Source organism: Myxocyprinus asiaticus, chromosome 36 (genome assembly GCF_019703515.2).
Source record: "Myxocyprinus asiaticus isolate MX2 ecotype Aquarium Trade chromosome 36, UBuf_Myxa_2, whole genome shotgun sequence".
In the NCBI taxonomy this organism is placed as follows: Eukaryota; Metazoa; Chordata; class Actinopteri; order Cypriniformes; family Catostomidae; genus Myxocyprinus; species Myxocyprinus asiaticus.
Genome location: NC_059379.1, coordinates 36,447,991 through 36,475,527, shown reverse-complemented (window position 1 = coordinate 36,475,527; position 27,537 = coordinate 36,447,991). Strand labels below are relative to the sequence as shown.

The following is a 27,537-nucleotide window of genomic DNA, read 5'->3' as shown; positions in this document are numbered from 1 at the left end:
CTCACTAAAGTTACACAATAACTTCTTAAAAATAGCAACTGTGGGCTCGTGTGTATGTGCTTGCAAATAAATAAACTGTATTTGAGATCCTTTCACTGTTTTTTCCAACAACCTCTGTTGCTGCATGCATGCATATGCTCCTTTTCAGAAACAGCCAGGAAAATAAGTGAATTCTTGCCAGTACACTACACTTGCAATCCATGTATTATGCAAAAAAATATATATCTGGAATAAAATAAGATGAATACAAAACAAGTAATTTTTAAATATTAATGTTCATGTGCCTTAAGTGTTCATGTCTGCATCACAGACAAAAATATACATAAAAGATCACATACATTTAAAGAGATATGAAGCTATAAGTAAAATGCAATGCCTAAAACAAACAAAAAGTCCATATGAAGAACTCCAGTGATGTGTACAAAAGGCAAATGTAAGCACTTCACTCAAAAATTCCGGTTTTCTTTAAATTTGATATAAAACATACAGTCAGTTTATTAATTCATAAATTCATGAAGCTGTTCTTGCTCATCAAGGTTTATCTACCTTTCAGAACATTCACCTTTTCAGCAAAACCCCACATAATTCATACTTCCATAAGTCATGTAAGGAAAATAACCTCTTCAACTCGGGGGCATTGTTGGGCTGCCGCCTGCAATTTTTCACATTCAAATTTAAAAGCTCATCATTCACACATACTGTGGACTAACTGCAAAAAATCCAAATAATAATAAAAATTTTAAAAAATCCAATTATTATATTCATAAATAATATTATGTATATTTACAAGCCTATGATGAAGATAATTTTTTAATATTTTTTTTTTCTAACTTTGTAAGCATGTAATTCTAGTTCTGTTCACTCTATCTCCCACTAAAAAGTCTTACTTTATTCCACTAGATGGCAGCAAGTATTAGAATTTGTTTTTCCTCTATCACCTTCCATCACAACATGCAGATCTGAAATGTAGGTGGCGCTGTAATGCAGATTTCAGGCCTGTTTTGTTATTTTATGTAACATAAATGCAGAAGTGATGGTTATTTATGAAAAGTTCAGATTCTAAGCTTTCAAAAATACCCCATATACCTGACTTATGTATAGAAGGACTTAAACATTTTCAGCGTAAACCTTTTTTTTTTTTTTTTTTTTTTTTTTGCAATACAGTGCCCCCTTTTGGATTCAAGTTGAAGAGGTTTCAACCAGCTCATTTGGAAGTAAGACTAATGTGAATGACTTTGTGTAATATTGATACTGTTATTCATTTAATGACAACAATATCATTCTAATAAAAATTTTACTTCACAGAGAAAAGGCCCTGCAGTCTTAATGGATCTGTTCTAATACCTAGTGAGCAGCTTACATAGGCAGCATTTTAAGGCATCCTGATGCAAAGGCTGTTCCAAAAGATTGTTCTGCCCAAATTCTAATGGCAGAATTGTATCTATGTATGACACACAGAGTTGCTGCCTATGGTATGTTGATTGTTCCAAATCAGTCACTTATGAAGTAGCTGCCATTGTATGTAGTAGACTATAGTTTTGGGACAGAGCCATTGAACCTTCCCTTCAGTATTGTCTCTGAAGTGGATCCTTTTTTCTTTCTATTTAATTTAATTTAATTTATTTATTTTGAATGACAGGCCCGTAGGAGTCATGCCATGCGAGGATCAGACGTGTGAACGGCGAACTCTGCGCACTTTGCTAGTTTTAATACTTTTTATGATATAAACCGGTGAGATTCGTTACACCCTGTTCCATCACTGTTCTAGGAGGACAATATGTCAAAGAATTCAAAATCCTCGGGCTCTGGAGACATTAAAAGACACTTGCATGCTCATGTTGACACCCCTAAGAAGGCCGCGGACCAGGGAGTCAATCGGAAAATTTCGTCGAAATTATTTATTACTATTATTATTATTACTGATATATGCCAGCACCCATATCACCCTGTAGCTCAAAACTGGTTGCCTACTGAAGCTAAGCAGGGTTGAGCCTGATCAAAACTAAGGTTGCTGCTGGAAGTGGTATTAGGGAGGCCAGCAGGGGGTGCTCACCCTGCGGTCTGTGTGGGTCCTAATGCCCCAGTATAGTGATCAGAACACTATACTGTAAAAAGGCACCATCCTTTGGATGAGATAAGGTCCTGAGGTCCTGACTCTCTGTGGTCATTAAAAATCCCAGGACACTTCTTAAAAAGTGTAGGGGTGTAACCCTTGTGTCCTGGCTAAATTTCCCCCATTGGCCCTTATCAGTCATGGCTTTCTAATAATTCCCATCCATTAATTGGTTCTATCTCTCCACAAATAGCTGGTGTGAGCATACTGATGCACAATGGCTGCCATTGCATCATCCAGGTGGATGCTGCACACTGGTGGTGGTTGAGGAGAGTCCCCTGTTCACTGTGTAAAGTGCTTTGAGTGTAGCGTCAAAAAGCACTATATAAATGTAACATTCATATATGTATGTATATTTTTTTTAATTATTATTATTTATTTTATTATCTGCATGTACTCGGGCTTGTCCACAGGGATGTTTGTTGGGGGTTAGGGCAGGGTTGGGGAATGGGAGGGGGGAAGGGAAATAATGGGGTTTAAGGGGGATAAAGTTTGACTCTACATTAATGTTTTGTTGTGTTATGTGTCATGCTGAAGGAGCAACCAATAAAAATGTTAATCTGAAAAATAATGGAACCATAGTGGAATCAAGTCAGTTCAAGTAATTAATATATTTAGCAATAATAATAAAACCTACCAAATGGAGAATTTGTCAGCCAGGCAGACAGACTTTACAAGCAAAAAGAAGTCCTACTATTGTGAATAATATTGATAAAACAAACAGTACATATGAGGACCCAACAACAGTATTATTGGGTAATTTGTAAGGTTGTCCTCCAACTTGTTCAATGTAAAATCCAACTGGAAATATGAGGGCGGCCATGCAGAACAGGACCACTACCAAAAACAAAAGTAAAGTTGTTAAAGCCAATAAAAATTTTTAGAAACATACAACACAAGCATTATATGGTGAACATCTCCGAGGTAACCTACTTCCCGTGAAGGCAATCCAGCGAGCATACTTCGTTGCCTCTCGTCGCCAGTGTGAGATCAAAAGCAAGCCACATGTGATTGAGAGTGATATGATGCCCATGATAATGAAGAACAGGGCAGTGATCCATTCTGGAGGAAGGCTTGGTGAGATACATAGCCTGTTCCGACCATAAATGGTCTGGCATTGCTTCACAAGGCCCATAGTCAGAGCTCCTATGTGCAAAACACAAAAATAGCATGACTAACAACAAAATAGAAGCATTACATGACAAACAACCAGGGTTAGAATAATCTGTTTCCATGACCATAGAAGAGGGCCATGTTAAGTTACAATGGTTAAGCACCAACAACAAAAGCACAATGGTGATAGCTCACGAATTAAACAATCCTGGTTTCAAAGCATCTCAAATCCTGCAGTCTTTGAATGCTTTTTTTTTATCTTAAGATGGTTAAATGGGTCTTTTTGCTGGATCTAATGTGTTAAACTGAGTGAAGGGAATTATATAATTAGTAAGGGTGTAACGGTTCACTCATCTCACGATTTGGCTTGGTTCACAATACTGAGCTCACAGTTCGTTCCAGTTTACGATTCTTTAAACTAAGCCTGAATCAAGAAAAGTTAAGGTTGAAAGTTTTATTAGGGGCCAAGCACTGAAGGTGCTATGGCACCTATTGTATCCATTGGTATTAATATTCTTCTTCTTGGCAGAAGAATCTATGGCAGCACATAGAACCACACATAGGAAAATTATTACATTTAAAGGGGTGGTCATGAATAGCCCCCATACCAAATTTGGGGTCTCTAGGACATAATCTATAATGCCACCACCATATAAATAGTGCACTTTTCTTCTGACCCCGTTTCCAGTCTCCACCTGGTATTAAGATGTGTTTTTGGTGATCGGATCGCATGTGGTCAGCCCTAAAAACAGGTCTAAATGGGGTCAAAAATGTTTTGTGATCGGATCACGGGAAGATCACAGCCCTCCACAGTTTTAGCAATAAATGCGTTGAGTTAATCTGCTTTATTAATGAAAATTGTATATCCTTTCTTATATGCTAAAATGAGAACTTTCCTGACCAAGACTTATAAAATAAATAAATAAATAAATACATCATTTATATGTTAAAATATATTTACATTTTTTTTAATTATTTGTTTTCTTTATCTTATGTATACATTTTGGATGGTTTATACATATTTGTAATTTTTGTAATCATTTTTATTTATTTTATTTGTTTATTGTTTTCCTTCACCTGTACTTGTCTTTATGATTGTATTCACACATTGTTTGATCTTATTGAACATTTATATAGAAAAATCTCCAAAGTTTTACCACCATTTGTGGACTTTTCAGACGGTCCCTTACCACACCCTCCACAGTATTAGCACATTTGAACACAATGTGTGGACTTTTCAGACTGTCCCTTACCCACCGTAGGCAAATTTTCCAACTTACATCAATGTTAAATTGGTTCTCTGAAATGATTTCACCGTCACGCCATCTGACCAGCTTAAATACGGGACAAATCGTGTCCTGTATTGATTCAATACGGGATGATTATGTATATTACGGGAGGGGTGGCAACCCTAGCTGCGCTAAAACAAGAGTTTAAATCTTGCCGGTTACGAGCTGTTTTAAAAGGAAATAACTGTCCGATCGTAAAGATTTAAAATATATACACAAGCTTGAGAACTTTTTCAGTGTGTCTGATATCAACATGCAGGGACACTCAGGTTGATACAACTAATCCACTAAAATAACGGACAATTCTGTTGGAAATGTTGCTTTTGTGCAAAGATTACATTTCAGCTGCATCATGGAGAAATAGCGCGCCGTTTTATTCGCACTTTCTTCGTCTTTTCTGACTTTGTTGTGGTTTATTATCATCATGTAGGAACACATTGACAGTGATTGATGCATGTTTAAGTGGTGGATTTACCCGTCTCTTCGGCCTGTTGATGAATTGCATACATTAAATAGTAATTGTTATAATCAAAAGGTAATCAAAGCGTTTTTAATCATGTGCATTTATTCGGTTATGTTGCAGGTCATTTTTGTATTTGATCTCTGAGAGTTTTATTGTGTTTAAGTTTATTAATTTCTGACAAATAGAGTTGAAGTAAGTTTACATACACTTAGGTTGAAGTCATTAAAACTAATTTTTTAACCACTATGGTTTTGGCAAGTCGTTTAGAACATCTACTTTGTGCATGACACGAGTAATTTTTCCAACAATTGTTTACAGACAGATTGTTTCACTTTTAATTGACTATATCACAATTCTAGTGGGTCAGAAGTTTACATTCACTAAGTTAACTGTAACTTTAAGCAGCTTGGAAAATTCCAGAAAATTATGTCAAGACTTTAGACAATTATCCAATTAGCTTCTGATAAAAGGTGTACTGAATTGGAGATGTATCTGCGGATGTATTTTAAGGCCTATCTTCAATCTCGGTGCCTCTTTGCTTGACATTATGGGAAAATCAAACAAAATCAGCCAAGACCTCAGAAAAAAATTGTGGACCTCCACAATTCTGGTTCATCCTTGGGAGCAATTTTCAAATGGCTGAAGGTAACACGTTCATCTGTACAAACAATAGCACGTAATTATAAACACCATGGGACCATGCAGCCATCATACCGCTCAGGAAGGAGATGCATTCTGTCTCCTAGAGATTAACGTAGTTTGGTGCGAAAAGTGGAAATCAATCCCAGAACAACAGCAAAGGATCTTGTGAAGATGCTGGAGGAAACAGATAGACAAGTATCTATAACCACAGTAAAACGAGTCCCATATCGACATAACCTGAAAGGCAGCACAGCAAGGAAGAATCCAGTACTCCAAAACCACCATAAAAAAGCTAGTCTACAGTTTGTAAGTGCACATGGGGACAAATATCTTACTTTCTAGAGAAATTTCATCTGGTCTGATGAAACAAAAATTGAACTTTTTGGCCATAATGACCATCGCTATGTTTGGAAGAAAAAGGGTGAGGCTTGCAAGCCGAAGAACACCATCCCAACCGTGAAGCATGGGGGGGGTGCTTTGCTGCAGGAAGGACTGGTGCAATTCACAAAATAGATGGCATCATGAGGAAGGAAAATTATGTGGATATATTGAAGCAACATCTCAAGACATCAGCCATGAAGTTAAAGCTTGGTCGCAAATGTGTCTTTCAAATGGACAATGACCCCAAGCAAAATGGCTTAAGGACAACAAAATCAAGGTTTTTGAGTGGCCAACACAAAGCCATAACCTCAGTCTGATTTGTGTGCAGAACTTAAAAAGCATGTGCGAGCAAGGAGGCATACAAACCTGACTCAGTTACACCAGTTCTGTCTGGAGGAATTCCAGCAACTTATTGTGAGAAGCTTGTGGAAGGCTACCCAAAACATCTGACCCAAGTTAAACAATTTAAAGGCAATGCTACCAAATACTAACAAAATGTATGTAAATTTCTGACCTACTGGGAATGTGATGAAAGAAATAAAAGCTGAAATAAATCTTGTTGTGCGCTACGTTCAGGAGCGGGTTTGGTTATTAGCAATAATTAATAATTATAAAAGATGATTATTATTAAAATCAACAGAACTTTGATTAGAATCAATGTTAGCTTATTGATCCTTCAAATTCAACAATAATCAAAGATAATTATGAATTATCAAATTCAATAGAATATTAATTATTATCAAAAATAATCATTAATTATTAAAATCAATGGAATATTAATACGGATTAATATCGCCGGGGCACCACCCTGGAATCAGGGACTAATAACCAGACAGTATAAAAGTCTCAATATTAGATTGTTCTCTTAGGAAAATCGATGTCCAGAGAACATCAACATTCAAAAGGAAACAATGAAGGCTTGAATCCGAGCACTGACATCCCTGCCAGCCTTTGACACAGGTGTATGCAAAACAAACCAAAACACTTCTCTTTGAAATATAACAAAGTTTATTTATGCAGTAATATCAATTAATAATCAATACAATGCAGTCAATAAACTTCTGACTTACAAATACAAACTAAACAGTGACATGATTAGATATGGTAACCAAAATAAGCCTATAACACATGAGAGGAAGGTATGTGTGTGTGTGTGTGTGTGTGTAAGGAGTGACGCGCACAAAATGGCGGACGTGACTCTCGTGGAGAGTACGTCACGTGAGATTTCCAGCTGCGAATGTGGGTGGAGAGAAGCCAGTTAATGGTGTCTGCCCGTTTACCGTGTATCTCCGCTTGTACGATAACTTAGGGACAAAGCTGGGCTTTATCACTAAGTTATCTACTAGCCAAATGTGTGTGCGGGAATGTTTGTGAGGGGTCGCGTGTGTGTGGTTAGTACAAGAGAGAGAGAGAGAGAAAATAAAGTGGCGGCACCGAAACCAGTTTCGTGATCGTGGGAGAGAAAGCAGCTGTTAGTTTATCACTCAGAGACGTGGTGAACGGCTCGTAAACCGTCCCGCGGTCTTTGGTTCTTTAATGGATAAACTCAGTGTGCCGGTCTCATCCGATGGCAGAAATACACAACAGTCCAACATGGTTGGATTACAACACAGCAAAATCTAATTCGTGATAACAGTATGTTACATTAATACCTTAAGTATTATTAGCAGCAATGAGCGGACTCGGCGGTCCATAAACTGAACAAGCAATAACCTTGATGCGGATTGCTCGGCGTCTCCTTCGGATCCGTTAGAGTGTTTTGTGGAACACAGAGTAATCTCAACTCGTGAGATGGAAATTGTATGGCCACAGTTTAAAGTCTTACGTTACTTCCTTGTGCCACGAGGCTACACCTGAGAGCAGCGATGAGCTGCGTCTATGCATGGCAAGCAAAGTTGCTGGAAGCGATGCCCAGAAGGATCTCAGAGGTTATTTCTACTCCCGATGACATCATGGTTGAAGGGCGTTCTGTCGTGTGCCTCATCCAATAGGAGTTGAGAGTTCGATCCTTTGGAATTTCAAACATAAGTGCAAAGTGAGCAAGGCTTCATGGGATTTGTAGTCTGTTTTGGACTCCCTTTGTTTGATTTTGCCGTGGTTTTTATCAGTAAGATTTATGAGTGTGTGTGTAGTCCTCAGTCCGACTGTGTTAGGCCTGCCTTTGTCTTATATCTGAATACATGAGGCCCAACACTCTCTACTATTATTCTGACATTTCACATTCTTTTTTTTAAATTTTTTATTTTATTTTTTTATCCCCTTTTCTCCCAATTTGGAATGCCCAATTCCCACTACTTAGTAGGTCCTCATGGTGGCGCGGTTACTCACCTCAGTCTGGGTGGCGGAAGACAAGTCTCTGTTGCCTCCGCTTCTGAGACCGTCAATCCGTGCATCTTATCACATGGCTCGTCACAGCACGTGGAGGATCATGCTACTCTCAGCGATCCACGCACAACTTACCATGCACCCCATTGAGAGCGAGAACCCCTAATCGCGACCACGAGGAGGTTACCCCATGTGACTCTACCCTCCCTAGCAACCGGGCCAATTTTGTTGCTTAGGAGACCTGGCTGGAGTCACTCAGCACGCCCTGGATTCGAATTCGTGACTCCAGGGGTGGTAGTCAGCGTCAAGACATTTCACATTCTTAAAATAAAGTAGTGATCCTAACTGACATAAAACAGGTTAAGTTTTCTACAATTAAATGTTAGGAATTGTAAAAAATTGAGTTTAAATGTATTTGGTTGTATGTAAACTTCTGACTTCAACTGTATATTCTTAGCATTCATCACTAAAATTATATTCCTGCTTAACTTTTCTGTTGCGTTTGGATGTATTTTTCTATTTTGTTCCAGCTGATAAGGACTGTGTCCCAATGAGGCCTGACAACCTTGAGGAAAAAATATTGTGTTCTGTCTAATGATGTCATTTCAGGGATTGTTTGTAGTTTTGAGAATCATGTGCCTAAGTCAGAGGAACTGTACGCCAGTGTATCTAAAGAGAAGACTCATCTCTGACCCATTTCTGCTTACCAACTTGACTTAAGTGTCTTAAAAATATAATCTTTGAGTGATTGCATTTGCGCAGTTAAAACAAAACACTGTGGTTGTAAGATTTCTAGAATCGTCTGTACTGTTCACTTATCAGAACTCTGTACTCATAAGAGATGTCAATTCATTTGTATATGCCTATAATTACTGTTGTTTCTGTAATCTAAGTTAGTTCGAGGTTAGATCCTCAACTCATTTTCTCTTTCTGTCTTTTGCCTTTGGAAATGTGGAGAACCTTCAGTAAACTCTCTCTCTCAATTGACTGAAACTTCAACTTTGACTCCTGGTCATCATTGTACATACCCTGGTCTCTTTACTGGGTATAACTGTATTTCCTTACAATGTCCCTCCCCCTACAAATCCGATCACAAGTGGTCACAGAAGACACATTTAAACGACCAGGTGTAAACAGCAATGTGTCTCGCCTGACCACATGTGATCGGATCACCTGAGACGCATCGTAATACCAGGTGGAAACGGGGTCTTTGTGTGTATATTTTTAATCGTATATCCTAGAAACAAAAATCTTTGTATCTGAATACTCTCCTCCTGATGGTTTAAATGGATTAAAATTAAAACTCCACCCATTACTGTGGCTGCCATCTTGAATTATGTCATTTATAATTTTTTTCACTACTATTCCTTGAAATCTGATCTGCCCAAACAATGGCTCAAAATAATCTCCAGACTGAGCCGCACAGAATGAATAATACAGAATTTAGATTTTGTTGAAAAGTTACACAAACACAAGGTAAACGAGGTCGACATGAAACAGGATGTGAGGCTGTATCTCAGCAATGCACTGTCCTATCGAAACGAAACTTGGTATGCTTCATCAGGATTTAAAAATAATTTTTTATCCCCTTTTCACCCAATTTTGAATGCCCAATTCCCACTACTTAGTAGGTCCTCGTGGTGGCACGGTTACTCACCTCAATCCGGGTGGCGGAGGATAAGTCTCAGCTGCCTCCACTTCTGAGACCGTCAATCCACACATCTTATCATGTGGCTCGTCGTGCATGACACCGTGGAGACTCCGTGATATGGAGGCTCATGCCACTCTCCATGATCCACGCACAAATTACCACATGCCCCACTGAGAGCGAGAACCACTAATCACGACCATGAGGAGGTTACCCCATGTGACTCTACCCTCCCTAGCAACCGGGCCAATTTGGTTGCTTAGGAGACCTGGCTGGAGTCACTAAGCACACCCTGGATCTGAACTCACGACTCCAGGGGTGGTAGTCAGCGTCAATACTCACTGAGCTACTCAGGCCCCCGCTTCATCAGGACTTTGTTCCATTGGATTGACCTCTGAACTGTGGAATGGAATTTCCTAGGTAAGAATCTGTCCTGGAGTGATTGTCATGTGGTATCTGCTTGCTCTGCATGTCATATGCACTTGATGTGCTCTTAGTGTTGTGCATATGCTGCTTACACTCTGTCACTGATTATATACATTTAAAATATTTTAAATTAAAGCTGTAATATGTATCTAAAATAATATTGTCTCTGACTACATCTAAATATTATTTTCAGAAATACATATTTAATGGAAGTGCATGCTTATCAAGTTAAATAATGTCACTATTTAAAACCCTACTGAAATCAAATCAGACATGACATTTGACATTGCATAGTATAATTATACATATTGAGCATTATATACTGTATAGTAGATTAATATGGCACTATCATTAAACCTCTGTAAACATTATTTTTCTCTCACACAGTCAGAGGAGATCACTCAGATCCCTCATGTCTAAAAAGGCACTTCTCTCTCCCGCTCCCTGTATTACATTCGCTTGCATGGTTTCACTTTCGGTTTTTGCAGATTCAGGTAGTAATTGCATTTTAGAGCTCCTTGTGTGCATTGAAGTGATTTCCATGTGTATGCCCGCATTACGTAGGTGTTGGACGTTACGCGTATTGTATATAGACGCTTGTAAAATAAAAAAAATTAAAAATAAAAAGTCCAATCTCCATGATGTGTGTCGTCACATTTTTTAACACTACCATCCACGATATACTGTTACACCCCTAAGACACATTAGTTCATACCACCTGAGATGCTTTATGTTTTTTTGTGTAAAACAAGGCTAAAGGAATATTTCAGGTTCAATACAAGTTAAACTCAATGGACTGCATTTGTGGCATAATGCTGATTCCCACAAAAAGTGAATTTTGAAGCTTATAACTTTATAAAAGCACTTGCATTAATTTTTCTGTTAAAACGTGTATTATTTGAGCTGTAAAGTTGTTTAAATTGTCATTTTTATAGTTGATTTAGGGTTTTAGGTTTTGTTGCAGAAAAGGTTAGTAAGCAATTTTATCACATTAAAGTCATGTTAAAGGGATAGTTTGCACTGAGTTTGTAGAAAATCCCCCAAAAAAGACTCTTTACATGCTATATTTTACTGTAGACAAATGAATTGCAGAACCACACTTCTATTTTTATTGCAAGTGTAATATAACAAAGTATTGCAATAATTTTAATAAAGACAGAGAGCCAGGTATTCTTTTATATTCTTATAATATTATGCAACATTTTTTATAATATACCTGTAATTCTTAATGTACATTTTTCCACATGTATTTATATCACTGTACCTTGTGTTATATTATTCAGGCATTAATCCAGGCATTACAAAAAGAGAATACTGTATGGTTCGGGAGTCCTTTTGGAATATACGTAGCAAAATACATGTGCAAATAAATATCCAACAGTGATCTTTACTCATCTCACTCACATAAAAAACATTATATACTCCTGAAAACCATGGAAAGACACCATGGAAAGAACATAATGAAACAGTTATGCTTAATTAGGTAAATAAATACAGCATTCAATATATTAATCTGTAACAGCTGGAGGTGTGGGCAGGAGACTGCAATAAACTGTAGAACAACAACAGCGCCGCCTACTGTTCAAGAGTGAAATAGTTTTTCGTTTAATTTTTTACGGACTCAGTGTGAATAAACCTTCTGTCAGAGGTTCGTCTCACAAAATCGTCACGGATTTGGCGTGATCAGGCCTTAAATCACTGGATTTGTATGGATTACTTTTATGATGCCTTTATGTCCTTTTTGGACGTTATGAACCAACAAAACTAAGATATTCTTCTAAAAATCTTTGTTTGTGTTCTGCAGAAGAAAGAAAGTCATATGGATCTGGGATGGCATGAGGGTGAGTAAATGATGAGAGAATTTTCATTTTTGGGTGAACTATTTCTTTAAAATTGTGCCTCACTGTAACTGTGATTTTTGCTGTTTTTAAAGAAAAGGCAGGATGACTAGAAATAATTTTTTGTGGTAATCAGCTTCATGCCACAAATGCTTTCATTTGAGCTTAAGTTGTATTGAAACTGGAACATTTCTTTAAGGGGTGAATTTTTTATTTTAAACCACTGTTGTCAATGTTTCAATTAAACATAAATTTATCTAGGACTTTGTACTGGACACCAGCTTTTTGAAAAACAAAAATAAAATAAAATAAAATAAGGATTACTGTAAATGGCTAAAACTGCCAAAATAGACTTTTGCAGTTGGAAGCTCCATTTATGGTCATTGCAAAGGATATCCTGTTTTTTCCCTACATTTTTAGAGTACAGATGTAAAGTACAATGATCTGGTCTATCACACATACTAATTTGATCTCATATAGTACAAAAGCCTGAACACATTAAATGAATTAAGAAAAGCACTAAAAACACCCCCGAAACAAACACATAGTGGTCTCTTACAATTATAACAAAAAATTAGAAACAAACTAAAAAAATACTTTCCAAAAACAGGAGTGCACATACACATCAAACTAAAAATTTTAAATAAAAAATCCTTCTCCACTGCCCCTCCCCAAGAACCCTCCAAGAAATCCAAATATCCACCCCACTTCCTATTAAACAAATCCCACTTTCCCAACCTTCTGTAAATCTCCTCCTCAAATGCCGCAACCTCACTCATCTCCCCACACCACTCCCGAAACGAGGGTGTCCCAGCCGTCTTCCATCCCCTGAGGATTATTCTCCTGACCACCATAACTCCGGTCAGGACCCAACCTCTCAAGTGACTATCCCCAAAATTAATGACCTCCCCATCACCCAGAATGCAGAGTCTGGGGCAAAATTAAAACCGTGTGTTCAACACATCACACATTAATCCCTGAATCTTCAACCAGAATTCCTGTATTTTAACACATCCCCAAAAAACATGGGTTATGTCCCCATCTTCTGATTGGCATCGCCAACAGGTGGGTGTGTCTTTAAGACCAAGTCTATACAATCTAGAGGGGGTCCAATATAATCGATTCAAAATCTTAAATTGCATAATGCGCACCCGTGCATCTCTAGATCCAGACCTGAAGTTTTTTTAGAATCTTAGCCCACTCTCCCTCCTCCAGTACTAAGTTTAAATCTTTCTCCCATAATCTCTTGAGAGAAGTTGAAGCTCCATCCCCCCAGGGAGTAATACACTGATGCCTCATGACCTTTTCCAAAAGCAGTTATCACCACTTCTAGAGTATCTGCCCTTTTAGGGGGGTGTATGCTACTCCCAAAAATAGAACAGAGCAGGTGGCGCAGCTGTAAGTACCTGAAGAACTACGATCTAGGAATCCTGAAATGTTGGACCAAATTTTCAAACAATCTCAACCCACCACTCTCATATAGGTCCCCGAGTGTATTAACACCCCTCACAATCCACTCCGACCAGCAGAAAGGGGACTCACCAATATGCAACTTTGGGTTTAGCCATATGCTCGAAGCAACATTTAAATAAATGTCTGAATTGAACACTCTAGACACTTTTGACCATAGCGCGTGCAGATGCGAGATAACGGGGTGCGACTTAACTTCTCCAATTAGTTTAATAGAAAGGCTTTGTAATAGTAAAATAGGGGCAATAATTTCTATTCAATTCAAAACCAGGGAGGGGCTCTCTGAGGTGGAAGTGACCAATGAGCTAAATGTCTGAGACCAAATGCATAATAATAAAACAAAATCTTGGGTAGGCCTAGCCCACCTTTGTCAACCGATCTATGTAACTTGTTGAAATGTAACCTGGGACACTTTCCATTCCACATGAAGGACTTTGCTATGCTATCAAATTCCTTGAAATAAGAGAGAGGGACATCTACAGGGAGAGATTGTAGTAGATAGTTGAATTCTGGAATATAATTCATTTTAATAACATTAATCTTCCCAATCATTGATAAATGTAATGAAGCCCACCGGCCCACATCGTTTGAAAAACTTTTTATTAAAGGGTCAGAATTAACTCTAATTAAATCACATAATTTTGCTGGGAATAAAATGCCCAAATACTTAATGCCCTGTTTGGGCCATTGAAAGGTGCCCGGTTGAAAAGCCGATACTGGGCAGAACGCTGTCATGGCCAAAGTTTCGGATTTAGACCAATTAACTCTGTATCCCGAGAACTTAGAAAAGGAATTAATAATTCTGTGGAGGCAAGGCATAGATCTAGTGGGGTCGGAGACGAATAATAAAATATCATCTGCGTAAAAGAAAAGCTTATGCACCACACCTCCCGCCACCACCCCTGGAAAATCATCCTCCTTCCTTATCGCGGCTGCTAATGGTTCCAGGGCAAGACAGAACAAATATTTCCAGCATCTTAAAAAGATAATCCCATTCTACCATATCAAACGCCTTTTTGGCATCAAGTGAGATGGCAGCGACCGGAGTCTGATCATTCGCCACTGACCACATGATATTAATGAGACGCCCAATGTTGCCAGAAGAGCTGAGGCCCCGAATAAACACCACCTGATCTATATGTATAAGAGATGTCATAACTTTACTTAATCGGTTAGCCAGAATTTTTGCCAGAATTTTTACATCTAGCTGGATCAGGAAAATTGGACGGTAACTTTTACACTCGCTTGGATCTTTGTCCTTTTTAAGAATCAGACTGATCCGGGCTTGTGTCATGGGTGGCGGAAGCTTTCCATTCTTTAATAATTCTGTATAAACTTCTAACAAAATTGGAGCCAGTTCTGTAGTATAAGATCTAAAAAATTCTGCGGCAAAGCCATCTGGCCCCGGAGCCTTGCCAGTAGGAAGGGCCTTAATTACCTCATCAAGCTCCTCCAAGGTTATTTCAGATTCAAGATAATTTTTTTGCTCAGTTGTCAATTTAGGGAGTTCTAATGGTTCCACAAAGTTTCTAATATCTCCATCAGTAGACAAAGACGTGGAACTATAAAGATCAAGATAGAATTCTTTAAAAGCATTATTAATATCAATGGCCGAGGTACAAATATCACCACCAGCAGATTTCACTGAGGGAATGATAGAAAAAGAATCACTCTGCTTTATATATCTAGCCAAAAGCTTTCCTGCTTTGTCTCCCGACTCAAAGTATGACTGTCTTGCCCTGAATAACCAAAACTCCACTTTCCGTGACAAAGTAGTATTATATCTGTATTTCAAACGGGTAAATTCTCTGAGACCATTAGATGACATTTGGCGCTTCAGCTCTGCCTCTGCACTTTTAATATTCTCTTCCAACTCCACGTGCTTTGGATTTTTTGTGAATGAGGCATACTGTATGATCCGACCCCTAAGAACCACCTTAAGTGCCTCCCAAGCCATGCCCACAGAGGATACTGAGGACCAGTTGGTCTCCATATAAACATTGATTTCAGCCTTTAACATTTGTTGGAAATCAAGATTTTGCAAAAGGGATACATTAAAGTGCCAACTATTTGATTTATTTTTCTCCGTATGTGGCAACACCTCTAAACTCACCAGGGCATGATCTGAGACTAAGAAATTTCCAATTGAGCAATCGACTACAGATGAAGTGAGGAAAAAATCTATTCTTGAATAAATCTTATGGACTGATGAAAAAAATGTATAGTCCCTACCAGATGGGTTCAAAAGTCTCCAAATATCTGCAAGACCAAGATTTTTACACATCCTGTGAAGCATCACTGTTGCTTTAGTGGGCTTACACACTTTTGCTTCACTATGATCAAGGACTGAGTCCATCAAAAGATTAAAGTCTCCTCCCAATATTAAATCATGAGGGGTGCCAGCGGCTTGCAACATCCCTTCGAGATCTATAAAAAAGGTGCATAAATATTAGCCAAAATCAACCTTTGCCCCTGAATGTCTGCTAAAACAATAATGACTCTTCCTATTTTATCTTTAATCTGTTTGAGAAATTTGAATTGTAGATGTTTATTTATCAGTATAATGACCCCTCTGCTCTTACTTGAGCCAGTGCTAAAGACAACATGTCCACCCCATATCTTCCCAATTTTTTCAGCTTCCTGCGGGGAAAGATGCATTTCTTGAAGAAACGCTATATCATATTTTTTACGCTTAAGAAAATAAATAACTTTCCTTCTTTTTATGGGGTGCCCCAACCCATTGACATTCCATGTGGAGAGAGATAACCTACTCATAATAACATTTGACATTCTAATATAATAGAACAAATAAATTGTGTGTCAAAAACAAGATTATTCAGACCACATTTCCCATTAATGCAACAATCAAACCCCGAACTTCCCCCCGAACAAAACTAACAGAAAAAAGAAAAACGTGCACATGAACCCTGCGCACAACAGCGCCAACCAGCGTCAATCCGTCTAAACTCAAAGAGTCCATGTATGCATGCGAGAACCCCCGCAACAACTTTGCCATTGGAATGCTCAAGTCCGGTGCTTCTGCACAAATTTGGTGAGGCAAAATTACATAACAGAAAATACTTTGTAAAAACAGACCCCAGCCAATAGGCAGAGTAAACACAAAGAACATGTAGATTCATTCATAGAACTGTTTTGAAGGTGTGTTCCTCCACAAAATAAACTCCAGCTGATATAAAGACATTCAGTTTACTGAACAAGAAAATATTGTGGTTCTTCCAAGAAAGCTTTCCTTTGCTCCTCGCCTTGCACAACACTAGATCTTTATCAGATAATCTCAGAAATTTGGCCAGAATTGATCAGGGCCTGTCTCCCTCAGCAGATCTGTGAGCAGGGACTCTGCGAGCTCGCTCGATTTCCAGTTTATGGCCTGTTATGTCGAGCAGACCCGGGAAGAGCTCGTCAAGGAATTTCACCATATCTCTGCCTTCTTCATGCTCAGGAATTCCAACAATTTGTATGTTATTCATTCGGGCTCCTATTTTCCAAATCTTCCAGTTTTTCCAAGACTTTTTCCGTGACTATTTTGGTCGCGGGCGGATTAACGGATAATTCCCTTTCGGATGATTCCAGATAATCGATTCGTTTCTCAACTTCTGTCACTCTTGTAGCCAACTCAGAGAACTTTGCATCACCGTAATTGATCGACATATTACAGCAAATCAGCAACAACCTTCGTCAGCATCACCGAGATGCTGGACAGTTGACGCTGAATTTCATCTCCTGACATGCCGTCCAAATCGAGTCCCAGCCTCGCAGGGCCTCCAGAGGTTTCATCTTGAGCACGTAAGTGTCTTTTAATGTCTCCAGAGCCAGAGGATTTTGACTTCTTTGCCATGTTTACCTTAAAGTACAAATATATAACTGGGTGTATCAAATCTCACCGGTTATAACATGAAAATAATAAAAAAAACAGCAAAGTGCGCAGAGCTCGTGTTTCACACGTCTGCTTCTCGCATGGCGTCACGTCGTCCCCCGAAATTTCAGATTTTTAAATGATAACTTTTTGTGGACTTTGTTCTATACTAAACACTAGCATATACAAAATCTCAAAGCTTACAGGCATGGACTAAAAGAAGCAATAAACCACACAACTTTTTCCATTCCACCTTTAAAATGAAGTGGAAAATGTGTGGACCCATTGTAAGATCATTTGAAGCTCATCCAAAACATTCTATTAATACTGTTCCCATGTTTACATAACAGAAAAATGTTCCAACTAATTAACTGCTGGGTATCTCATCTCTGAGAAAGCCAATTCCCCACCGACTTCGTTAATACAGCAACAAACACAATGCAGTCAACAACATATTTCTCTTAATGTATTTTGCACATCTCATTCAGCACAAAAGACTTAATCACTGGCTTTTACCAGCTAATGTGAGGTGTTATTCTTTATTTATCTGTTTTCCTCATAAGCCCAGTGGTTACATAATGATACTGTCATGTCTTTGATGTCAAAAGATTGGAAGGGTAGGTTAAACTATAGCAGAAACAACAGAATATATATTAGTCGGATGAATTAAGACATTAAAAATTATATTTTAGAGGGAGAGGGTACAATTTAGACCTTTACAGTGGTAATCTGGGCTAGTTGTCACACAAAGTAGCAATGCAAAATTTTTCAGTAGCATGACAGTAGCTCAGCTGTTTTCACAATAATGTAGCTTTTCCAGTAACAAGCTATATTTTCCAGCGAGTAGCACTGTGGCGTCATAAAAACTCTACCTTTGTCACACTGTATTGCGAATGCAGCAGTAGAGTCAAGGGAGTAATCAAAGGCGCTCATCTAAACTGTCCACTCTCTACCAAATCATTTAAGTGGTTCTTTCGGACAGTTTGTATAAATGAATCAGTTTAAGTAAACAACTCCCTTATTTTTAGCATTGTCCTCCAATTAATTTAAGTGAGTTTGTTCTTTAGGATGGTAAATGAACTAGTTCACATAAATGACTTGAGCCTTTTGAAGTGAACAATTTAATTAATTGCTGATTTTTATCACTATATTTCAATTCAGTTATGTAAAATATTGTTTTCTAGTTTTATTTGTGTATATTAAGTATATTTTTTATGTTCACTTTGATGTTGACACCCTATTTGTATAACCTTTACAAAAATTAACCATGATTTAATTATTGTAATATTGTAGTAACCACGATAACTGTGGTAACCACGGTTCCCTTTCAAGTCGGTCACTTCTATGCTGCGCCAGTAGCTGACACAGTGGTAAAGACGCTGGCTACCACCCCTGGAGTTCGCTAGTTCGAATCCCAGGGCATGCTGAGTGACTCCAGCCTGGTCTCCTAAGCAACCAAATTGGCCTGGTTGCTAGGGAGTATAGAGTCACATGGGGTAACCTCCTTGTGATCGCTATAATGTGGTTCGTTCTCGGTGGGGCGCATGGTGAGTTGAGCGCAGATGCCGCGGTGGATGGCGTGAAGCCTCCACACGTGCTATGTCTCCGTGGCAACATGCTCAACAAGCCACGTGATAAGATGGGTTGCCGATCTCAGACGTGGCGGCAACTGGGATTCGTCCTCCACCACCTGGACTGAGGCGAATCACTACACTACCACAAGGACTTAAAAGCACATTGGGAATTGGGCATTCCAAATTTTTCCAAAAGAAAAAAAGAGCTCAGGTGGTAATCAAGGATGATAAGCCCCTCCACCACCCCTTGAGTACCCAATGAGTACTCAAGTAATTACTTAGAGTACTCGAGTAGACAAATTTACCAAAATGCCCATCCCTACTGGCTAGTGGGCATTGCTGTGTGCATGTGAATCAGTAGCATGCTGCAATGGTATACTTTTCCCATAGCGTCAGCTACTGATGCACCGTTGAAGTGACAAACTTTATAGGAAACTTTCTTGTTACAACTGTAACCTCGGTTCCCTAAAAGGAGGGAATAAGAAGATATGTACACTCACACGCTTCTAATTTCTCACTGTTAAGGGATCAAGAGATGCGCTCTCTTCCATTCAATTGGAAAATCCTGATGAAATGGTGCTGTGCTCTAGTTTATAGCATATGCACGCAATGACACCTGCATCAGGGGCGGGGTGCCAAGTGCCATCTTTAAATAGATTGCCGTGATTTTATAGGGCTTCAAAGATCATCACTCCTGGGAGGCGTTTATCGTATCGTTAGCTACTGGTGCAGCATCCCATTCCCTCCTTTCAGGGAGCCAAGGTTACAGTAGTAGCCAGAAAGTTTTTAGTGGAAACCATGGTTTTACTATAGTAACCATGACTGTAGTAACTCTGTTTTTTGGTGGAAACCATGGTTTTACTATATTAATATTGTAGTAACCATGACTGTAGTGGTTAGTTTTTTAGGTTATGGTTTTACCACTAATACCATGGTTAAACTATGGTTACTCTAGTAAAATCATGGTTTATTTTAGTAAGGAAATGTCACTATAATAAAATGTATAATTAGGTGATACTGAATTCTGCATTCAGAACTTCTGTTCACAGAACTAAATAATATCATCAAACTCTTGTATATCTAAAAGTATTTTCTTCTTTAAATAGCTTCAATTTAGTTTTGTAAGTAACGTAGATACCTACTTAAAAAAGTGTAGCTTGACTGTAGCTTTACTCCATTAACTTGTGAGTGGCTTGTAGCTTGATTAGCCACATTTTCAAAGTACATTCCCTAAGACTGGTTTTGAGTCAGAAGTGCTTGTTTTCTGTGATGGTTTTAAACTCTTTGTTCTACATTGTCATAAATTAGAATAATCTTTGTGACTCCAAACTAAAATTCCAACATCATCATATTTTTGTAATAATGTAGAGGAAGCACAATAAAACCACTTGCATACGTTAAGGCAACAGTCAGCTATATTTTGAAGGTAGATTTAAACTGAACAGTTTAACTTTTAAGAAAATGGTTTAAAAACAGTTGTCACTTGTGTTTTATATGTTGAAATTGCATGAAATTAATTACAAACAACTTTCTGATATTTTGGTATGTAACCTTTTACATTTTTGCTGTTGCATAAATCATTATGTGCTTTTCTATTATTTTACTGATACCACAAAAGTTCAGTTCAGTGAACTGTATCTTTTTTTCCATTGATTGGAAGTATTCATAGCCTGTTGCCAAGACTTTTAAGGTATGTGTCTAAAATAGAAATTAACTTTGAAAAACAAACCTACCCAGAGGAATATTCACTGGAGTAAAAAGTGTGACAACAAGCCTGGACTCCACAATCAGTCTAAGGATAACTTGAATGTCACAAGACTTTGAAGAAGTCATTATTTCTATTCATCACTGAGCAGAATATATGCTTTTAATGATTTTTAATGAGAATATTGAGACCTCTTTATGCTCAATTGAAACATTTCAGATTAAAGGAATATTCTGGGTTCAGTACAAATTAAAGTCAATTGACAGCATTTGTGGCATAATGTTGATTATCACAAAAATGTATGTCAACTTATCTCACCTTTTCTTTAAAAAAAAGAAAGAAAAATAAAAAATCGAGGTTAGTACTGTTGGAAAATCTAGTTATGCTGGTAGCTGTGTTTTGGGACATGGTAGCTGGTTTCTGGCTGGTCCAAGCTGGGAGACCAGCTTAGACCAGCTATCAGCTGGTCATACCACCTCAAGATGGTCAAGCTTATTTTTGGAACATTGTAGCTGGCAAACCAGCTAAGGACCAGCTCCTGACCATCTTGGACCAGCTATTATGTTCCAAAACAGCTACCAGCTTAAGCTGGACTTTCCTGCAGATAGAATGGAGCAAGTGATTATTTGGAAGGTTTAAAGGCAGAAATGTGAAGCTTATAATTTTATAAAAAGCACTTACATTAATTCTTCTATTACAACTCATGTATTATTTGAGCTGTAAAGTTGTTTAAATCTTCATTTTTACAGTCATTTTAGGGTTTGTTGACATTACATCATCATGGCAATGAAGTTGTAAAATTGGCTATAATAAACTTTACACATAAAAGCTTTGTAAGTGATTTTATATCACACTAAAATCATGATTACATGCATATTGTTTACATCTATAGGTTTGAAACAGTAGCTGCATTTACATGGACCCTGGTAATCCGTTTGTGACTAGAAGCTCAATCCGAATAAAAAAGTCTCATGTAACCACGTCAGTCGGATTAAATAGGCCACATCCGATTTAAATTTCATTCGGATTGTAAGGGGTGGTGTAAACATTTTCTAATCCGTTTGAAAAGAGAATTTTTGCCATGTAAACACTTGATCAGATTGCTTTGTGTAACTAGGACAATCTGTGCATGTTCAGTACTGGTGCAGTAATGACATCATGATGTTTCACACACAACGACACACTTTCATCACAGTGGGCATATTTGTGACCATCAGCATAAAGAAGCAACAGTGGTGAATGGAGAAACACCTGTGAAATGATGTCAATAAAAGCATCCAAAAGTTGCTTTTGATCCATGCCAAGTGCCAGGAATAGTGTGTACAGGTTTGAAGTCAGCAGAAATGTTGCCAGATTTGACTTTCATGGACATTTAAATATATTTTATTCACGATTCATCTTCATACGCTGGTATTAGGGATCAACTGGGGATCATGTTAACTGGGGATGTGCGCGTGCATGTGAATAATTTCACTTGCCTTTACAGCAGATTCATTCAATGTGAACTGTCAATGAGTAAAGAAAAGACGTTTTGCACATTATAAAAAAAGAAATGTTGGTATCATTATTAACCTGCTTTGTTTCATCTATGTCTGTTCCAATAAATCTGACACGATTTTAAGAGCGATTTTAACGGATTCACAGGGTAACATATGTTTCCCATGTTAACGTGGGACATTGGTTTGAATGGGAACTGGCGATTACACTTGTCAAGAGCAGTAAATCATAAGTGGAACTCTTTAATTTGCAAAACTAAAGCATCATAGGCTGAAATGTGTCAATAATAGGCATATACTCTTAAATTACTTCCATTTATCAAAAAATAATATTAGGTAACATGTTTGAAACCATATGAAAGGACCCAGGTTCAACTCCTCTGTAAACATCTTCAAACTTAAATAATTTGAAATGATAATATCCTTTACTTTTCAAAGGTTCTGTGCATAACAATGTCGTATATTTATGATTACCCATGACACTGCCAAAAGATGATCTTTCAGAAGTGCAATTTTGTTTTTGTGTGGAGACTGGAGAGCATGTACAAAGGCCAAACTGACCAATGATATATGATACTCCTGAGAAAGTTCTTCAGATATAATGATTTCATTTGTTTGGCAAAATATTAAGATCTTAAGATTGTATCTTAAATCTTAAAGTTGTAAACTATAAACAGCGTAGTTCATAATTTTCTTCTCAGTAATTCAACCATTCTCAGAAAATTCACTAGGTTAAACTGTGATTACTGGCTGTCAGATTCGGTTGCAATTTTGATAGATTTGTTTAAAACAATATAATAAATTGTGTCTGTGTTTTACAAAATAGTTCTCAATAGACCTATTAAAAGTACATTATAACCTGCAGCAAAGATATAAGTGCACTTATTGAACCAGGATTTAAACCCAGGTTGCTGATTGATGTATAAGCATGACTTAACCACTAAACCAGCAATGTGGTCGAATTAATAGACCACTTTGTTCATTTTCAATGGTTCGAGAAAGTTACTCAAACTATGGTTAAATAAGCCATTATTCATTATAAAGAAAAGAAAACGCAATTAAAATAATATTATTGACACACATCAGCCTATGATGCTTTAGTGTTGCATATAAAAGAATTCCACTTAAGATTTACTGCTCTTGACAAGTATGATTGCCAGGTCCCATTCAAACCAATGTCCCACATCAACATGGGAAACCAGATGTTATCCAACGGAATGGTGGTGGTGTAGTGGACTAAAGCACTGAACTGGTAAGTAAAAGGTTGTTGGTTCAATCCCCACAGCTACCACCATTGTGTCCTTGAGGAAGGCACTTAACTCCAGGTTGCTCCAGGGGGATTGTCCCTGTAATAAGGGCACTGTAAGTCACTTTGGATAAAAGTGTCTGCCAAATGCATAAATGTACCCTGTGAAACTGTTCAAATCACTCTTAAACTGTGTCAAATTCATTAGAACAGACATCAAAGAAACACTTTGGTTTAATAATGATACCAAAATTTTTTATAATGTGCAAAATGTCTTTTCTTTACTCATTGACAATTTACATTGAACGAATCTGCTGTAAAGGCAAGTGAAATTATTCACATGCACGCGCTCATCCCCAGTTTACATGATCCCCAGTTGATCCCTAACACCGGTCAGTCTGACATGTGATCGGCGAGCACACACCCAGCGGTATATCACTGTAAACATCTCTCATTCTACAGTTACAGATGTTTGTGTTGTTTCGGTCACTATATTACTAAACGTCTGTGATGATCCCACCTATATGAAAGTAAGATCTGCTTTTAGGCCATAAAGAGAACACAGAAAGCAATCGAGGCAAGCAAACCTTTGCAAATTATTAGTTATTACTTGCATATGTTGTCTCTTTTGTAGCATAGTTAATGTAGTTAATTTAAAAAAATCCAGCATTTTCCATATCAAATTGCTGTGTAAATATGACCATTTTTACATTGTAATCTGGTGGACACAACTAAATTCTGTGCTTCAAAATCGTATGTGTTGTTTAATGACTAATGTTAGTATACTGTATAGCCTACAATTAAATATATACTGTATAGTGACGTTGTAGTGCTTTTTATACAATATGTTACAATCTTCACACATCTTACACGGCTGTGGTATTATATATTTAAGTGTTTAATTGCTGCTCTCCCCCTTCATCACTGGTTGACTTTTGATTTTGCCTCTGGTATGTAAACAGCAGTATCACTTTTTTAAGTTTTATAAATAGAAACAAAAGTTTTGCTGATTTTTGTCATATCCTACAGTGCAGCACACAGAAGGTATGTGGAGTTTTGGTCATATACTGTACGGTATATGACAGTGAGGTCATATAATGATATCACATGAAACAGGTAAATAGAATTGACCTCTTGGCTCAATTCAGAGGCTGTATAGTTCAAAGCCGGATGTTTTTATTGTTGCTGGAAAAGGAGTAGCTGGTATATTTGAACATTTTGAAATTAATATTTTTTGTTATTTATGATGTATTGATTAATAAAACTACAAGCCGTCGCGCACAACATCATATCCTCATTTGTAGAGAAGTCGAAATACTTTGGTGTGCTCAAAGTCATGTGTGAACACCCCTTCAAGCTGCGAGGGAATGCTGTATAATCGTGCAGTGTACGTCACAATAGCAGTTCCGATCTGATGCTTGATACATATGAACGGTCACATAAATCCGATCACTTTATGTAGTGTTCATGTAAACAGTACGTTCGGAATCATCGATCGGAATGATTTCATTCCGATTAAAACAAAAAGTGTTCATGTAAACGCAGCATTAGTATTTTAACGTTTACGTATTTGCCCCCATTTACTTCCATAGTAAGTGCTTCACTGTAACCCAGATTGTTTGCCTGTTTTTTATTTTATTTTATTTTATTTTTTTAAAGAATAGGAGTGGCAAGTCAAAATTATTTTTGTTGTAATCAATATTATGCCACAAAAGCTGTCGACTTAGCTTAACTTGTATTAAACCTGGAATATTCCTTTAAAATACACGCACATGAGAAGCATGGTATTTGACACTCACCCTCTTGGGCGCCTGTATTGATCCAATCTGGGTTTGCAACACTTGCTATTGCAAATATATCCGCTGCAAGAAAGAGACATCCTGAAATAATGGTGAGTTTATCCATTTCTCATACTGTCAATGAATTACATGAGTTGAGGTCTGTTAGATGTTAAAACTTTCACTCCCTTTTCAGAGGGTGAAAATGCTCTCAGTTCATCATACCAGCATCTTATAGAAAATAACGTCTGAATGTCAGTTGAGAGATATAGTACGTAATGCGTCTTACAGCAATGAAGATCATCCCATTATGAAACCATTACTCCATATGTACTCCAGACCACTAACAACCACAACAACGACCTGGTGAGCTCACGGTTGAGCATCACGGGCAGTGGGGAATAATCACGAGGATTCCGAAATAATGAGTGCACGGTGCACTTTTATTACGTCCGTGTTGAATCTTCTTTCTGGAATTATGAATATTATTTCATTTGGAAAAGCAGAAAGATTTGAACGTCCCGGAGCTCTCGAGTTTGTTCTCTCATTAGTATCGGATATGCTGGTTAATGTCGTGCTCTATTAAAAAAAAAAAAAAAAAAACAAAAAAAAACAGAGTTTTGTTCTTATCTCAAGCAGCATTTATTTTTTCCTCGCGAGATGTTTTCTCTTTGTAAAGAATAAACGATATGCGGTGGGTGGAGACAGGAGACCGTGACGCAGCACGTAACGTCACTATCCTGAATTGTGACGTGTACTGGACTAAAGAAAACAGCATAGAAAGTATCCTTAACCCCAAATTGTGACCTTCTCGACTGTATCCATCAATTTAATAATAAAATCACAGTGTACTGACATGATTTACACAATTTGTAGGTTGTCTGCATTGGTCAAGCTCCTTGAACTCAGCCAACCATATGTGTTTTACCAAAGATATTGTTCTAAATATCTTTAGATACACACTATATTGCCAAAAGTATTCGCTCATCTGCCTTTAGACGCATATGAACTTAAGTGACATCCCATTCTTAATCCATAGGGTTTAATATGACGTCGGCCCACCCTTTGCAGCTATAACGGCTTCAACTCTTCTGGGAAGGCTTTCCACAAGGTTTAGGAGTGAGTTTATGGGAATTTTTGACCATTCTTCCAGAAGCGCATTTGTGAGGTCAGACACTGATGTTGGACGAGAAGGCCTGGCTCGCAGTCTTCGCTCTAATTCATCCCAAAGGTGCTCTATCGGGTTGAGGTCAGGACTCTGTGCAGGCCAGTCAAGTTCTTCCACACCAAACTTGCTCATCCATGTCTTTATGGACTTTGCTTTGTGCACTGGTGCGCAGTCATGTTGGAACAGGAAGGGGCCATCCCCAAACTGTTCCCACAAAGTTGGGAGCATGGAATTGTCCAAAATCTCTTGGTATGCTGAAGCATTCAGAGTTCCTTTCACTGGAACTAAGGGGCCAAGCCCAGCTCCTGAAAAACAACCCCACACCATAATCCCCCCTCCACCAAACTTCACAGTTGGCACAATGCAGTCAGACAAGTACCGTTCTCTTGGCAACTGCCAAACCCAGACTCGTCCATCAGATTGCCAGATGGAGAAGCGTGATTCGTCACTCCAGAGAACACGTCTCCACTGCTCTAGAGTCCAGTGGCGGCGTGCTTTACACCACTGCATCCGACGCTTTGCATTGCACTTGGTGATGTATGGCTTGGATGCAGCTGCTTGGCCATGGAAACCCATTCCATGAAGCTCTCTACGCACTGTTCTTGAGCTAATCTGAAGGCCACATGAACTTTGGAGGTCTGTAGCGATTGACTCTGCAGAAAGTTGGTGACCTCTGCGCACTATGCGCCTCAGCATCCGCTGACCCCGCTCTGTCATTTTACGTGGCCTACCACTTCGTGGCTGAGTTGCTGTCATTCCCAATCACTTCCACTTTGTTATAATACCATTGACAGTTGACTTTGGAATATTTAGTAGCGAGGAAATTTCACGACTGGACTTGTTGCACAGGTGGCATCCTATCACAGTACCACGCTGGAATTCACTGAACTCCTGAGAGTGGCCCGTTCTTTCACAAATGTTTGTAGAAGCAGTCTGCATACCTAGGTGCTTCATTTTATACACCTGTGGCCATGGAAGTTATTGGAAC

The 27,537-nt window shown here is 38.2% G+C and overlaps 1 protein-coding gene across 1 annotated transcript; it reads right to left on the bottom strand.

Moving 5' to 3' along the window:
• Positions 1 to 191: 191 nt before the first annotated feature.
• mosmob (modulator of smoothened b) lies at positions 192 to 26,033 on the bottom strand. Its single transcript, XM_051673870.1, has 3 exons — positions 25,403 to 26,033; positions 3,047 to 3,259; positions 192 to 2,950 (listed from the first exon to the last, which is right to left on the bottom strand). The coding sequence occupies exons 1-3, from the start codon at positions 25,506 to 25,508 to the stop codon at positions 2,766 to 2,768; spliced, it is 504 nt and encodes a 167-aa protein (XP_051529830.1). The 5' UTR covers positions 25,509 to 26,033; the 3' UTR covers positions 192 to 2,765.
• Between the last annotated feature and the right edge of the window lie 1,504 nt (positions 26,034 to 27,537).

Excerpts from the sequence above, each read along its gene's own strand:
- mosmob (XM_051673870.1), bottom strand. The coding sequence starts at position 25,508 with ATGGATAAACTCACCATTATTTCAGGATGTCTCTTTCTTGCAGCGGAT. Across the intron at positions 3,260-25,402 it reads CAATACAGGCGCCCAAGAGG|GAGCTCTGACTATGGGCCTT; the intron begins GTGAGTGTCAAA and ends TTTTGCACATAG. Across the intron at positions 2,951-3,046 it reads CTGGATTGCCTTCACGGGAA|TGGTCCTGTTCTGCATGGCC; the intron begins GTAGGTTACCTC and ends TGTTTTTGGTAG.